Here is a 15,914-nt window from a genome sequence, read left to right on the forward strand (position 1 = left end):
TCAAGGAAAAGGAAGAGATTATCAATGCTAGATCACTTGAAAATTGAAGGAAGTTATTGGAAAATAAAAAAGACTGGCACAGGACAGACGTAGAGAAGACTATGAACCAAGGACCTTCCTTTGGGCAGAGCAGACAATGATGATGATGCATTGTACTTCAGGCCAAGGAATTTGTAAAAGGTCATCAAGTGTAATGAACCATAAATAGAGCTGCTCCTTCTAAGACTCAGATAACAATTGACGAGAAAGTTATTGCAGCTGCTATCCAATTTAGCGATAAGAAACTCCTTGTTATAAAGTTAACGGAGTATGAAGTAATGAGGCAGAATTCCAAAAAATGAAAACTATACTTAATCAATCTCTATAACCAGACAGGTAATCAGAAAGCAAAGAGGTGACCATGACTCTGATAAATCGTATGTAGGGTGAAGTCTTAAAATACGAGGTCTTCAACTACATAAATAATGCAGAAAATCGATCAACTGTTAAACCACCTGACATGGCGAACATTACCAAAAAACGGATAAACCTGGTGTACATAATGTCTCCACAAATGGTCACATGACAAGACTGTAAGAGAGAATGCTTGTCGATTTTACAGAACTTCAGGCTCACGTTAAGAAACGTTAAGTTAAGAAAATAATATTATTATTTTCTTACAACGTTAAGAAACTTAAACGTTAAGAAAATAATATTATTAATGTTTCAGGGAATTCATGGAGAGGCTGTTTGTGCTGCTTGCTGCCAGAATGTTGAGATAGAAGAGTTGTGTTGAAAAGGTGCTGCAGCAATAATTCGTGATTTACCCAAGAGGACGTGCCCAAACAAAATGGAAGTACACTTAGTTAGCTGTTGCACACCAACAGGTCACAAAAAGTGAAAGCCCCCACTTGCGTTAAAATTATTTGAATTAATCGCGATACTGAGATTTATCAATCACTAGCGGAGTATCCATCCACCCTACGGGCGATCTTGCTCCAAGCACGCAACACGTTCTTCTGACACACAATTTTATTTGGGTGGTGTATTGGCGACAGACAGCTCCCTCAATCACTCCAAAAAATAAAAAATAACCCGGGTTACGTGCATGAAGCAAAAATATGTCTACTGCTTATGATTTAAAACAACTCGCTACACTGGAAAACGTGTGGACAGGAATACTGTTGTGTGATGGGTGAGATTTGTAATACCCTCCCCCACCTGGAGGTGGCGCTACACAATACATTTACATAGAGAATTCTGTACCTCCCATGTGTGGTGTCTTATCACAGTGAAAATTGACTGAATCCAGGACAAAATAGAATCAGCGAATAATTTTCAGGAAATTTCGAGGTCTGCTTGACTTGGGATGCTCATGAAGACCTGTGAGGACGAAATTATTGGTAGTCGAAGGATACGATGCATTTTAGAAGCTTCTTATTTTCTCCGTTAGTTCAGCAATGTCATCAAACCTTTTCGGGACTCTGCTTTATAGGGCATTTTCTACCGACTATATATATAAATATACATAGAAACTTCATATAATGTAAATATATATATATAGAAACAGACAGGAGGAATGCATTTGGACCATCGTTCCTGTGGCATATCTCCAATTTGCATGCCTTGCTTAGGAGATATGATAGGATCAGATATGATATATATGATATATATATAGAAACATCATTGTAAAATTCATAATATTAATGCCTATCATTGAATCATTTTCTACATACCTACTCTCACCCAACGAACAAATTATCCTTTTGCCCATCCCCTCAATACCTGCACCCTTTGCATGCACCACACGTTCGGGGATACGTTCTCGGTCAAAATGTGCCAACTCATCGGTTAAAACCACATCCTGGACAAGAAGAGGGCCCCGTGGCCCTGCAGTCAGCACATCAAGCTTGCCTCCTACAGGTATGCCAGCACCAGTGGTCAGAGTATCTGGAACCTGTGGCCACAGGATGGATGGATGCAGACCAAGATGAAACACAGATTATGTAAATAGAATGACATTTGACGAAAAGGGCAGACATGTTTTAGTCTGCTGAATGTATTCAAGGGACAGCAAGCAGAAGAATTATTTTTGACAATCAGAAACTGCAAGATTCCTTTGAAATTTGCTACTTACATGGTACTTTTCAGGTACTCCAGGTACTTTTTCATACAACAGAATATTATTATTCATGTGCACGTCCATCTTCTGAGTGGCGTGCTGATGAGGAGGAGAGTGTCACTGAAGCTGAAGGGAAAGGTGTATGCTGCATGTGTGAGAAGTGTTATGATTTATGGGAGTGAGACATGGGTAATGAACGTAGAGCAGTAACGAAGGCTGGAAAGGGTGGAAATGCGAATGGTTCGATGGATGTGCGGAGTATCGTTGAGAGAGAGGAAGACAAATGATGAATTGCGAAAGATGATGGGAATATTGCCTGTGATTGATGCTGTGAAGAGGAACAGTTTGAGATGGTTTGGTCATGTATTGAGGAAGGATGAAAGTGACTGGTTGAGAAGAGTGATGGAAGTTAATGTAGAAGGAAGTAGAGGACGGGGAAGACCGAGAAAGACTTGGCTAAAGATGGTGGAAGAAGAAATGCGGGCAAGGGGGTTAACAAGGAGAGATGCAGAAAATAGGGCAAAATGGAGAAGATTGTCATGGGGACCGCAAGGCTAACCCCCGCTCTAGCAGGGAACATGGCCTTAAAATGCATGTTGTTGTTGTTGCACGTCCATCTTCTGCCAGGTATGTCCCTGTCACTCTGAATATGTCTATGCCCATATATCTAGAGAAATTCCTAAGTCTATCTCAGCACGTGATCATCAGTGACTGCACATCGATGTCCAGCGTAGATCAGTGTAGGTTCGTCGATCCTAAGTTGGACATAGATGTGCAGAGACTGATGCAGCGTAGATTGGAGGTGAGTGTAGGTTCATCACCTTCAAGTGTCTGCACGTCCATACATCGATCCAAGACACTCACATCAGTATCTACACCTCTTCGCCAATCTCTGCATGTGTAGACGTAGTCTATTGCCTTTATCTATCAGTCTTTACACATCTACACATATCAATGGGCAACTTTACACATGGGTCCATTACTTTTACATTTGCCTTTGCACGTCTATACCTACCTCTGCACCTGCAGACATAAGTCCATTATATTCACATCAGTCTTTGCACGTTGATGCCTCTCCCTGTGACTAGCCATCCCGTAATTTATAGGTTCGTCCCGTTTTATGTTGGTGTCCCACCTCACATTTCATACCTTCATTGGACGCCAATCGTTGTGTGTTCTTTGTAATTTGGCTCATTTCAATTGTAATGCCAGATTGCCATGACCCAAGTGACCTGTACATACACGGTGACCTTAACATGCTCTTTAAGCCATCTTGGATATATTTAAATACTTAAAACCTCACATATAATGTAAATACATACACAAAACCCCCATAGCTTCAGAGGAATAAGCCCACTGACCCTTACAAGGTGGGTAACGGTGCTACAAGTTCCCCCCATAAGGGGGTCTATGGCAGCCAACTCGACCCTTGCCTGAGTGCCCCTTATTAACTCCACCACTGAATTCACCCCTGTCTGTCTGTCTGTCTGTTTGTGATCAGGATTATCTCAAAAAGTTGTGGACGGATTCGGACGAAATTTGGTGGAGCGGTTGGGTATGTGACATGGACAAAATGATTAAATTTTGTTGAAGATACAGATCTGGATCTGAGAATTTTTTTTATGTGATTCTTCACCATTGAGTTATAGGGCTAAAACCGATATATATCATGATATTTCAAAATGTTGTGGATGACTCGTTACAAAACTTGGTGGATGAGTTGGGTAAGTGACGAGAACAAGTGATTAGATGTTGATTCAGGTCCTAATCCAGATCCGGCCTATAAGTGGATACAAAACGTAAAGTGTTCAACCTGGCAGATGAGATGCTCACCTGGTGCCTATGTCTGCAACTTCATACATAGAATACACGTACACAGAATCTACCAAACATGTCTAAGTTTTTTGTCGAGCCAGTCTTTTACCATACCGTTCGTTTACACCATCTTTTATTATTCTGTGTTTGTCTATGCACGTTTACATCCGTCTCTCGACAGGTAGACATCTATCTTGGTAATAGACGTGATGGGACCGATACTGTGTCTGCACATCCACATCTGCCTCTGCACCCAAAGTCCATCTCTGCACCCAAAGTCTGCCTCTGCACCCAAAGACTGCCTCTGCACCCAAAGTCCGCTCTGCCCCCAAAGTCCGCCTCTGCACCCAAAGTCCGCCTCTGCACCCAAAGTCCGCCTCTGCACCCAAAGTCCGCCTCTGCACCCAAAGTCCACCTCTGCACCCAAAGTCCGCCTCTGCACCCAAAGTCCGCCTCTGCACCCAAAGTCCACCTCTGCACCCAAAGTCTGCCTCTACACCCAAAGTCCACCTCTGCACCCAAAGTCCGCCTCTGCACCCAAAGTCCACCTCTGCACCCAAAGTCTGCCTCTACACCCAAAGTCTGCCTCTGCACCCAAAGTCCGCCTCTACACCCAAAGTCTGCCTCTGCACCCAAAGTCTGCCTCTACACCCAAAGTCCGTCTCTGCACCCAAAGTCCGTCTCTGCACCCAAAGTCCGTCTCTGCACCCAAAGTCCGTCTTTGCACCCAAAGTCCGTCTCTGCACACAAAGTCCGTCTCTGCACTCAAAGTCCGTCTCTGCACGCAAAGTCCGTCTCTGCACCCAAAGTCCGTCTCTGCACCCAAAGTCCGTCTCTGCACACAAAGTCCGTCTCTGCACTCAAAGTCCGTCTCTGCACGCAAAGTCCTCTTTATTCATACAAATTGGACTCGTTACAAAACTGTACAAACTGTACATACCCATCAGCAAAGAACAGGACGATCCGTCTCTGCACCCAAAGTCCGTCTCTGCACCCAAAGGCAAAGTCCTCTCTCTTTATTCATACAAATTGGACTCGTTACAAAACTGTACAAACTGTACATACCCATCAGCAAAGAACAGGACGATCCGCTCTGCACCCAAAGTCCGTCTCTGCACCCAAAGTCAGTCTCTGCACCCAAAGTCAGTCTCTGCACCCAAAGTTCGTCTCTGCACAATCAATAACACACTCGTCCACCCACGGTACGTCTAAGTTAATCTAAACGGTTTTCACACGTTGCCGAATAAGATCCCACACGTCTCCGAACCATCGGTACGTGTTGACGTATAGTTTCATGGCTGTGCAGTAACCAGCGCAGGCGAGCTTAAGACAGTCACATCGACACGTCACAAGCAGTCACGGCAGGGACACAGCGCAGGACACACGCACCGGTTTCCTGCTGCTCTCTTTCCAGAGCTTCATCTGATCGGTGGCTTTGTCCCGCTTGGCCGCCATCGCTGGGCCGGGTAAGGACCGCGAGATGGAGGTAACGTGGACGTGGGTAAAGCAACACGAGGGTGACGGATGATACAGCTGCCGATGGAAGGACCCAATTGCTTATAACCAAACAAGCACAGCGCCCCCACATGGTCACCCATGTGTTCATGTTTACCGTCTGACCGAAGGTCAAAACCTCCAACTGCCATTTACCATGGTATCTCCAAGTTTATATATAGTAAGTTCATGTATGTTCGTTGGGTTTGCATTCCGTCCATGTAAACAATTTTATCTCTGATGAATATTTATAAAGTGTAAAAGTCAGAAAATATCTGATATGGATGAACCTTTGCAACATGTTCAAATATCCATCGGATCTGATCTGGTATTGCATTCAGTACTGTAGGTACACGCGGTGTACTTTTACCTCTTTGATTGGCACTTGGGCTTTGGTCATTAAAGCGTTAACAACAACAAAGCTCTGAGTCAAACTTCAAATACCGAGTATTGATGTTTAAAGCTTCTGCAACTCCCCCTCCCCCCCCCCCCCCCCCCCACTCCCCACCTCCGCCCAGCAACCTGCTCGTTTGGATGATCTGAATAAACCATTTTGGGTGGTTCTTCATCCCTGCGTATAACCATTTTGGGTGGTTCTTCATCCCTGCCCATAACCAATTTGGGTGGTTCTTCATCCCTGCGTATAACCATTTTGGGTGGTTCTTCATACCTGCCCATAACCATTTGGGTGGTTCTTCATCCCTGCGTATAGCCATTTTGGGTGGTTCTTCATCCCTGCCCATAACGATTTTGGGTGGTTCTTCATCCCTGCCAATAACGATTTTGGGTGGTTCTTCATCTCTGCGTATAGCCATTTTCGGTGGTTCTTCATCCATGCCTACAGCCATTTTGGGTGGTTCTTCATCTCTGCCTATAGCCATTTTGGGTGGTTCTTCATCCCTGCGTATAGCCATTTTGGGTGGTTCTTCATCCCTGCGTATAACCATTTTGGGTGGTTCTTCATCCCTGCCCATAACCATTTTGGGTGGTTCTTCATCGCTGCGTATAGCCATTTTGGGTGGTTCTTCATCCCTGCGTATAGCCATTTTGGGTGGTTCTTCATCCCTGCATATAACCATTTTGGGTGGTTCTTCATCCCTGCCCAAACCATTTTGGGTGGTTCTTCATCCCTGCGTATAGCCATTTTGGGTGGTTCTTCATCCCTGCGTATAGCCATTTTGGGTGGTTCTTCATCCCTGCCTATAGCCATTTTGGGTGGTTCTTCATCCCTGCGTATAACCATTTTGGGTGGTTCTTCATCCCTGCCCATAACCATTTTGGGTGGTTCTTCATCGCTGCGTATAACCATTTTGGGTGGTTCTTCATTGCTGCGTATAGCCATTTTGGGTGGTTCTTCATCCCTGCGTATAGCCATTTTGGGTGGTTCTTCATCCCTGCCCATAACCATTTTGGGTGGTTCTTCATCCTTGCGTATAGCCATTTTGGGTGGTTCTTTATCCCTGCGTATAACCATTTTGGGTGGTTCTTCATCCCTGCGTATAGCCATTTTGGGTGGTTCTTCATCTCTGCGTATAACCATTTTGGGTGGTTCTTCATCCCTGCGTATAACCATTTTGGGTGGTTCTTCATCCCTGCATATAGCCATTTTGGGTGGTTCTTCATCGCTGCGTATAACCCATTTTGGGTGGTTCTTCATCGCTGCGTATAACCATTTTGGGTGGTTCTTCATCGCTGCCTATAACCATTTTGGGTGGTTATTCATCGCTGCCTATAACAATTTTGGGTGGTTCTTCATACCTGCCTATAACCATTTTGGGTGGTTCTTCATACCTGCCTATAACCATTTTGGGTGGTTCTTCATACCTGCCTATAGCCATTTTGGGTGGTTCTTCATAGCTGCCTATAGCCATTTTGGGTGGTTCTTCATACCTGCCTATAACCATTTTGGGTGGTTCTTCATACCTGCCTATAACCATTTTGGGTGGTTCTTCATACCTGCCTATTACCATTTTGGGTGGTTCTTTATACCTACTTTTAACCATTTTGAGTGGTTCTTCATACCTGCCTATTACCATTTTGGGTGGTTCTTTATACCTGCCTATAACCATTTTGGGTGGTTCTTTATACCTGCCTAGAACCATTTTTGGTGGTTCTTCATACCTGCCTATAACCATTTTGGGTGGTTCTTCATACCTGCCTATAACCATTTTGGGTGGTTCTTCTTCGCAGCCCATAAACACTTTGGTGGATGGTGCCTCATATCTGCCCATATTTGGCGCAAGCTTTCACGAACTGGATGGCCAGGCCTGACGTTCGACTGTAGTGGGTTTGGGCAGGAATTTGTAATTTGTTCATTGTGGCGTCGGTAACTCGCCTACTCTTCGTGAAAGCCACTGTGTGAGGTTGAGTGTCCCCCAACGACTCGTGCTGGCAGCTCCCGAGCTCCGGCTTCATGTCCGCCCGACTGATGGCTCAGACGTGCAACAAATCGCTCAGGGTGATAGTTTTATTTATAGTTGTGTCGAGATTCAAACCCAGGCTGGACAACTCAAAGGCGAGTACACACACATATCCTGCCATTCCAGTATGTACTAACTCGCTATAACAGAAACCAAGCATTCTGCATTCGTCAAATAAACAGCACAAAGGTGTTGGTACTTGGTGAGTACTTGTTAAGTTCATTACAAAGTTTGTGAGCTACATTGGAACTGATGTCGAAACATTTGCTGACAAATGCCAGAAGGGAGAGAGAGATTAGCAATGCCCAAAGTCCCACAGGCATTATGCCAATGGGCAGAAGTCAGAGATCAGTATAATTTAACACAATGCAGTATTTTAGCAAACACCATTTGTTACAAATATATAATGTCGTCATTTAATTATTTTTTTTATCATGCTCTTACTTGCCATTTGTTTTGTTAGTGTTAATTATATATGCCACTATTTCTGAATTTATATATATTTTTCCAATAAATGTGCATTTCGTGTTGATTCTACCTCTCTCCCTCATCCTTTCCCATCTTCTTTCACAATTACACTGGGTGGTTTTTCCTTTGCTTTGGAGGAATTTGTAAATTGTTCAGGGTGCCGGTGATAACAAACCCATTTTTCACGCCACCGAAGGTAGATGGAGGTTATGTTTTCACTCCTGTTTGTCTGTGTGTTTGTATGTTTATATGTGAGCAGGGTATCTCAAAAAAGTTGTGGACGGATTCAAATGAAACTTCGTGGATAAGTTGGTTGTGTGACAAGGACGAACTGTTTCGATTTTGATAAGGATTCAGATCTGGATACTAGAATTTTTAATGCGCTCTCAGCCCACTCCTGTTTATCAAGGAGATAGAGCTGGAAAACATGATGTTAAATATGAAAGGTATTCTGGCGAGGGTGCTGTATGGGGATGAATTGGTTGTTGTGGTGGGGAGTGGGGGGGAGATGCACGAAGTACCAGGGAAGTGGAAGGAGGCATTTGAGAAACATGGACTGAAGAGGAGTATGGGGAGACTGATGTGATGTGGGTCAGACAGAAGATAAAATAAATGAATATCAGGTTTGAGGGGAAGGAGATCAGACAAATAAATAGGTTTGAGTATAAGGGTGGAACAATGACTGGGGATGGTAAGTCAGAGGCAGAGGTGCGGAGGAGGATTCAGGTGGGTGCGAATGCATGGAGGAGGGTGGAGGGTGTAATGGCAGACAGAAAGTCCCAGGGATGGCAAGTCAGAGGCAGAGGTGCGGAGGAAGATTCAGGTGGGTACGAATGCGTGGAGGAGGGTGGAGGGTGTAATGGCAGACAGAGAGATTTCAAGAAAATTGAAAGGAAAAGTTTTGGTGGTCTGGAGACGGTGGGACTGATGGAGAGACAAAGAAAATTGAAACGGAAAGTTTTGGCGTCTCGTGTGATGCTGGCCTACATTTACAGTCTGGAGACGGTGGGACTGACGGAGAGACAAAGAAAATTGAAAGGGAAAGTTTTGGCGTCTCGTGTGATGCTGGCCTACATTTACAGTCTGGAGACGGTCGGACTGACGGAGAGACAAAGAAAATTGAAAGGGAAAGTTTTGGTGTCTTGTGTGATGCCGACCTACATTTACGGTCTGGAGATGGTGGGACTGATGGAAAGACAAAGAAAATTGAAAGGGAACGTTTTGGTGTTTTGTGTGACTCCGGCCTACATTTACGGTCTAGAGACGGTGGGACTGATGGAGAGACAAAGAAAATTGAAAGGGAAAGTTTTGGTGTTTCTTGTGTGATGCCGACCTACATTTACGGTCTGGAGATGGCGGGACTGATGGAAAGACAAAGAAAATTGAAAGGGAAAGTTGTGGTGTTTTGTGTGATTCCGGCCTACATTTACGGTCTGGAGACGGTGGGACTGATAGAGAGACAAAGAAAATTGAAAGGGAAAGTTTTGGTGTCTTGTGTGATGCTGACCTACATTTACGGTCTGGAGACGGTGGGACTGACGGAGAGACAAAGAAAATTGAAAGGGAAAGTTTTGGCGTCTTGTGTGATGCCGGCCTACATTTACGGTCTGGAGACGGTGAGACTGACGGAGAGACAAAGAAAATTGAAAGGGAAAGTTTTGGTGTCTTGTGTGATGCCGACCTACATTTATGGTCTGGAGACGGTGGGATTGACGGAGAGACAAAGAAAATTGAAAGGGAAAGTTTTGGCGTCTTGTGTGATGCCGGCCTACATTTACGGTCTGGAGACGGTGAGACTGACGGAGAGACAAATAAATTTTTAAGGGAAAGTTTTGGTGTTTTGTGTGATTCCGGCCTACATTTAGGGTCTGGAGACGGTCGGACTGATGGAGGGACAAAGAAAATTGAAAGGGAAAGTTTTGGTGTTTTGTGTGATTCCGGCCTACATTTACGGTCTGGAGATGGTGGGACTGATGGAAAGCCAAAGAAAATTGAAAGGGAAAGTTTTGGTGTCTTGTGCGATGCCGGCCTACATTTACAGTATGGAGACGGTGGCACTGATAGAGAGACAACAACGGAGGCTGCAGTTTTGTGAGAACAACTGAGTCAAGGAGGATTCCAGGAATGAAGCAGGTGGATAGAAAGAGGTAGGATGAACTGAGGGAGGAGATTGATGTGCAGATGAGCTCGACAGGGAGATTGGTGAAATGCCAGCTGAGTTGGGCTGGACATTTTGTGCGGATGGGGGAAGAGAGAATGGTAAAGAGAGCTGATAGGTTGAGGGACCAAGGTAGGAGGAAAAGAGGTTGATCATTGTTGAGATGGGAGAATTGTGTGAGGAGGGATATCAGTAATGTGGTGGTGGTTGAAGAGTGGAGTGAATTGACTGGGGATAGAGGGAAGTGGAGGAGTGCCATGGTAGAGGCAAGGCAGAAGCTTGGTACCATTGGACCTCACCCTTTATAAAGGGAACAAGTACAAAAAGGTTTTAATTAAAACAAAAGCCACGTCGATGTTACACAATGCCTAGATGCAGCTGTGCCTATAACGTCGATGTTATAGGCACAGGACATTCCTATTGATTCGATTACTTGATGTTATTTTTGTGCAAAGTTAAAATATATCTCGGCAATTTCCCGTGTGTGGCGACGAATTTTTAATATATCTCGGCATTTTCCCGTCTGTTATTTCAGGCGGTGTATGACTGACCATGCCGCGATTTAAAAAAAATATATCTCGGCAATTTCCCGTGTGTGGCGACACGTGAACGAAGCTATGCTCCTCTCTCCACATTATTGTGACGACGTATAAATTAAATATTTCATCGTGACGATTGTCATCAAATGGACGAATTTTTAATATATCTCGGCATTTTCCCGTCTGTTATTTCGGGCGGTGTATGACTGACCATGCCGCGATTTAAACAAAATATATATATCTCGGCATTTTCCCGTCTCATATTTCGGGCGGTGTATGACTGGCCATGCCGCGATTTAAAAAAAAATTATCTCAATGGACTTGAAGTTACAGGCCTTTGAGAATTCATTTCGTTCTATAAAGGGCAACTTTCATCGGATTTTCTTCCCGTTTTTTTTCAACCGAGTCTAAAACTATGTTAGCGACTGTGAAAAATGAAATGATATATCGAATTTTATTTGAAAGAAAACTGTGTGAGAGAGGAAGACACCACGGGCCTACAAAACAGGCCTCAAAGCTATGCGAGTTAATAAAATGGTGGATATTTGTTTATATGAAGCCTCTCCCAGAATGGGTGGAGCTATGGTTCCCAGAATGGGTGGAGCTTTGAGGTTTTGTCTTCTCTGCAAGAACAAGAAGAAGAAGAAGAAGAACAACAACAACAACAGCAGAGGGCACTCTATGAGCAGCGTCTGCGACGCGGCTAAAAATAACGAGAGGAATAAATCTTCACAATTGAAAGATGGGGCGAAAAACGAAACGAAACGAAAACGAAACGTCGCATTGAGATTCTACCTGGGAGAAACGAAAACGAAAAACGAAAAACGAATGGCCGACAACCTGGTACAGAGAGGGAAAGATTGCCCAGATGCGGTGACAATGATTAATCTGGTAGAGGAGGCACACTGTCGCATTGAGCTGCACTTGGTAGACGTAAAGGATATTGACTCTGCAGTGACCAAATCAGCAAAACTGCACCTTCCGAGTGTCCCAGGCACAATGAAAATCCATCAAATCTTAACAACAAAACATGGATGCATACAGTTTCGAGATCTCAGTTGCTTGTGCACCAAAGGAGAAATATGTCTATGTTTTAAACCAAAAACATTCACTTTCCCGAACCAACTGCAATGTGCCATGGAAGATGATGTACCAGATCCTGAACCAGAGAGTGTGCCAGATCCTGAATCAGAGAGTGTGCCAGATCCTGAATCAGAGAGTGTGCCAGATCCTGAATCAGAGAGTGTGCCAGATCCTGAATCAGAGAGTGTGCCAGATGGTGTGCTGAAGAGTCTTACTGATTCAACTGATATCTCACTACTTAACAAGTATGTTGTGGTGAGCTATGATGGTCGACCATATCCTGGAATTGTCATTGATGAAGACCATGAAGATCTTGAAGTGAAATGCATGCATAAAGTCGGCAAGAACAGATTTTTTTGGCTCATGTTGGATGATATATGTTGGTACAATAAGGATAACTTCATATGTGAAATACCACCACCGGAAAAAGTGACCCTCAGACATCTCCAAATCAATCCCTCAATTTGGCATGCAATTCAATGCCACTTCTCATGAAGAGTTCCATCAACTACAATAATGATTCTTGTCCACATTATGCATTTCATTTCTTTCTATTGTCATGTGGATCAATTTGTTGTCCCTTCTGTTACTGTTGGTCCCCACTGTTACTTGGTGTCCCCTCTGTTACTGCATGCAAAAATGGATATATTTCTGAACCTGCACTCATTTCTACCATTGCATCTGTTCTATTCCACTCCTGCAACTATACAAGTTTTGGATGTATTCACATAATTAAAACTGTTCTTGTATTTAAGGACCAAATTTTGAATATAGCTAGCACTGTGTGGTACAGACAGGATACGCTAGATATTAATTGCAATATTATACACCACCATCAATGATTATTACAACGAAAAGTTCCACATATGATAAGAGGACTTATTGCCTCATGTTTGTGCACAATTGTAGAAATGAGCAAGTATTTTAGTATAAGTTGCAATATCACCCTTGTCCGTAACAGAGGGGACAAAATGTATTGCGCATTGCTTCTTATTATCTCTGGCATTTAATAAATTTACTTCAAACAGTTTTCGCATGGGTATAGTGTTTCTTCTTAATCATTTTTGCATCATTATAAGAAATTTTTTTTCTTAATTTAACATATTTTTTTTTTGGATTTTAAATATCCAAAATCTACCGCAATTTGATATTCACCCATATACAGTCACGTGAAAAAGTAAGTACACCCCATGTAAAGTTTTGACTTTTTCAACATATTTCAACATACAGCTATTTGATCTTCATTTCAACAATATTGATAGATAAAGGTGATATAATATAACAAATATCATGAAACATTTACATTTTGTCGTCCATTGCATAATTTAAATAAACATAAATGCTAATTTCGCATGTGGAAAAAGTAAGTACTTCCATCAGGCTGTAGGCCCAAAACATCCCTAAACACGTTTCCCAGCTGAGCTTTCATAATATCACCTTCACTCCCGAGCAGTACTTTGGAGGTACAACAAGCATGAATTGGAAATCTTAGCTGATAGAATGGAACAAGGATGTCGAGGTTACCAGCTGCACCCATTGCGACATTTGCTCACTGAATATTTACACTGAAATCCCATTTCTATCAATACACACTCCAAAGGAAATTGCTCATTTCAGGTGAGACATTTATGCGTTCCCCCTGCCCCCCTCCCCCACCCCATCATTGACGGGTACCTTTGCTAGTATGTATCCTTGTCACACACTAGAACAATCCCAGGTAGAATGTAACCGTAGAATGTAACTTATACTTCCTGTATGCATGGTCAAATTTCAAATTGTGGTGTCAGTTTTTATCTGGAGGCCATTTTGTTGGCTAAGGGGTGTGAATTGATTAACTATGAAATTAATTAATTAAATGATTAACTTTGATTAATTGATTAACTGTGTCATTAATTGGTGTGAAAAATTAACTCTGAAAAAATTGGGGTGGAGGAAACATAATTGCCTCTATCTATAATTGTTATTCTTCAACCAATTGTGGTGATTTAGGTAACATTGGATTTGCCTTTTAATGCACAAGGATAGTTAATGACAGAAATATAACGATGACCTTGGTATGAGATTGCTAGAGGTCAAAACGTCACGTGACTACAATTTTACATGCTTTTGTCGATGATTTGAAAAACTGATAATGTACTAAGACATGACAGTAAATTGATTCACTCATTCGAATTTTAATCTATCTATAATTCCAGCAATCTCTGTGTGTCTGTGTGTCTGTGTGTCTGTGTGTCTGTGTGTCTGTGTGTCTGTGACCGCTGTTTCTCGACAACCACGGGTCCGATATACTTGAAACTTGCCAGGTATATTGCTGGGGACCCGAGGATGTGCCTTTTCAAGGTTTTAAATTAATCGGAGAAGTACTTACCGAGCTATGTCCAAAAAACGCTTCAACCAATCAGAGAGCAGCGAGCTATCACGTGTGCCGAACGTGGCGATCAGACTCTGCCTCGGACGGCACATTTGACAGCGTATTCATTTATTTCACGTTGGAAAACTATGTTGCCGTTAAACTATGTTTTAAAACGAATTCAAACTGCGATTAAATTAAAACGATTCATCGTAACTGCGATTTGCGAACTTCCGGACAGTGAAGACGTCACTTCCGGCAGCCAATCACAGAACGCTTTGTTGCGTAGGCGTGGCCGATGTGAGACGAGCGGAGCTGAGCGCGTTACGAGCTGACCGCCATTACGGTACGTAATTCGATTTCTTATGCGCATTATTTCTCCCAATTCAGTCAGAGCGAAGGGCGGAAGCGAAGAGCGTTGTTTTTTTTGTTTACGGGCGTACGGGCGGGGTAGAGCGTACAGGTAGCGTTTTTTTTTTTTTTGGCAAGGAACGGGCACCCACGTACGGGCAATGCCCTAGTATTTTAAATTCTTCTAGCAAAGGATATAAATAACACCAGAGTTCTGAGAAAACGACAATTTGTTTTCTTTTTTTTATTTCCAAAATCCACTCCTATTTTCTTCCTGAAAACCCCAATGTCTGAGCACCAACCATCACTCTGATCCCACAATGATAACACTATCTTTTTTGAAAGAATTAAGCTGCCCATGATATTGTGGTGCTATGCACACACAACTCGTTTGTCAAGAAGGTAGGCCACCACGCGTTGAACAAAACCAAACACTTTATTCTATGCTCGCACGTAAGCACTGGGCGAGCTCGACTTTCGAGCCCGCGTATATATCCCAAGGCCACGCCTTGCCCTCGGGCGTGGCCGGTCGGCCGAAAGGCGGGGCATGTATTCCAGTTCAACCCTGAGCCTCATGACTCCTTTGCTCCGGGCGTGGCCCGAGCCTTGCTTCCACGTCCGGTCGCTCGCGTCACCCACTGGTGCGCGGAATTATGACCTGCTGGCATTGTGTCCGCCACACGCGCCCCCCCAGAATTCCCGTGCACCTGAAGGGTGAGCTTGCGGGGAGGCCGGATGACCTGGCCGAAACGCCCTCTGGCGATGCGTGCAGGGCTGGGGGGTGGCGGAACGGTGGGGGTGGGGAGTGCCGGGGGTCTGCCCGCCGGGGGGCGGCCTCGACGCGGAGGCAGAGCTGCTTGCGGGGGGTGGTCCAGGTCGAGGTGGGCCGGCTTGAGGTGGTCCACGGAGATACGATCTGGAGTACCGCCGATGTCCATGGTGAAGTGCTTGTCCCCGGTCTCCAGCACGTGGAAGGGCCCGTCGTACGGGGGCCGCTGCGGTGCCCGGTGGGCGTCGTGCCGGACAAAAACGTACTCCGCCGTGCGAAGCTCCGGGGCGACGTGTGAGGACGGTCAACCGTGGTGTGCCGTCGGCACCGGGGCAAACCTCCTGGCGGTCTCCTGAAGGGTGGAGC

The 15,914-nt window shown here is 44.2% G+C and overlaps 2 protein-coding genes across 4 annotated transcripts in view; one reads left to right on the forward strand and one right to left on the reverse strand.

The window, feature by feature from the left end:
• Positions 1–5,438, reverse strand: part of CAT (catalase) — a 29,812-nt gene extending 24,374 nt beyond the window's left edge. Inside the window, exons 1-3 of one of the 2 annotated variants that reach the window (XM_068110163.2) lie at positions 5,306–5,437; positions 2,117–2,200; positions 1,765–1,936 (exon numbers count right to left, since the gene is read on the reverse strand). In XM_068110163.2, coding sequence (XP_067966264.2) covers positions 1,765–1,936; positions 2,117–2,200; positions 5,306–5,371 — 322 coding nt within the window. In that variant the 5' untranslated portion in view covers positions 5,372–5,437. Of the gene's footprint in view, positions 1–1,764; positions 1,937–2,116; positions 2,201–5,305 lie in introns of both variants that reach the window. The other variant, XM_068110164.2, reaches the window with a different exon arrangement.
• The window catches only part of LOC137423241 (uncharacterized), a 47,500-nt gene continuing 36,856 nt past the window's right edge, over positions 5,271–15,914 (forward strand). The window contains exons 1-2 of one of the 2 annotated variants that reach the window (XR_013622872.1): positions 5,271–5,591; positions 11,626–11,772. The gene's annotated coding sequence lies outside the window, so the exon portion shown is untranslated. The remainder of the gene's footprint in view (positions 5,592–11,625; positions 11,773–15,914) is intronic. The other variant, XR_010983664.2, reaches the window with a different exon arrangement.

Source organism: Myxine glutinosa, chromosome 3, assembly GCF_964187855.1.
Source record: "Myxine glutinosa chromosome 3, kmMyxGlut1.1, whole genome shotgun sequence".
NCBI classification, from domain to species: domain Eukaryota; kingdom Metazoa; phylum Chordata; class Myxini; order Myxiniformes; family Myxinidae; genus Myxine; species Myxine glutinosa.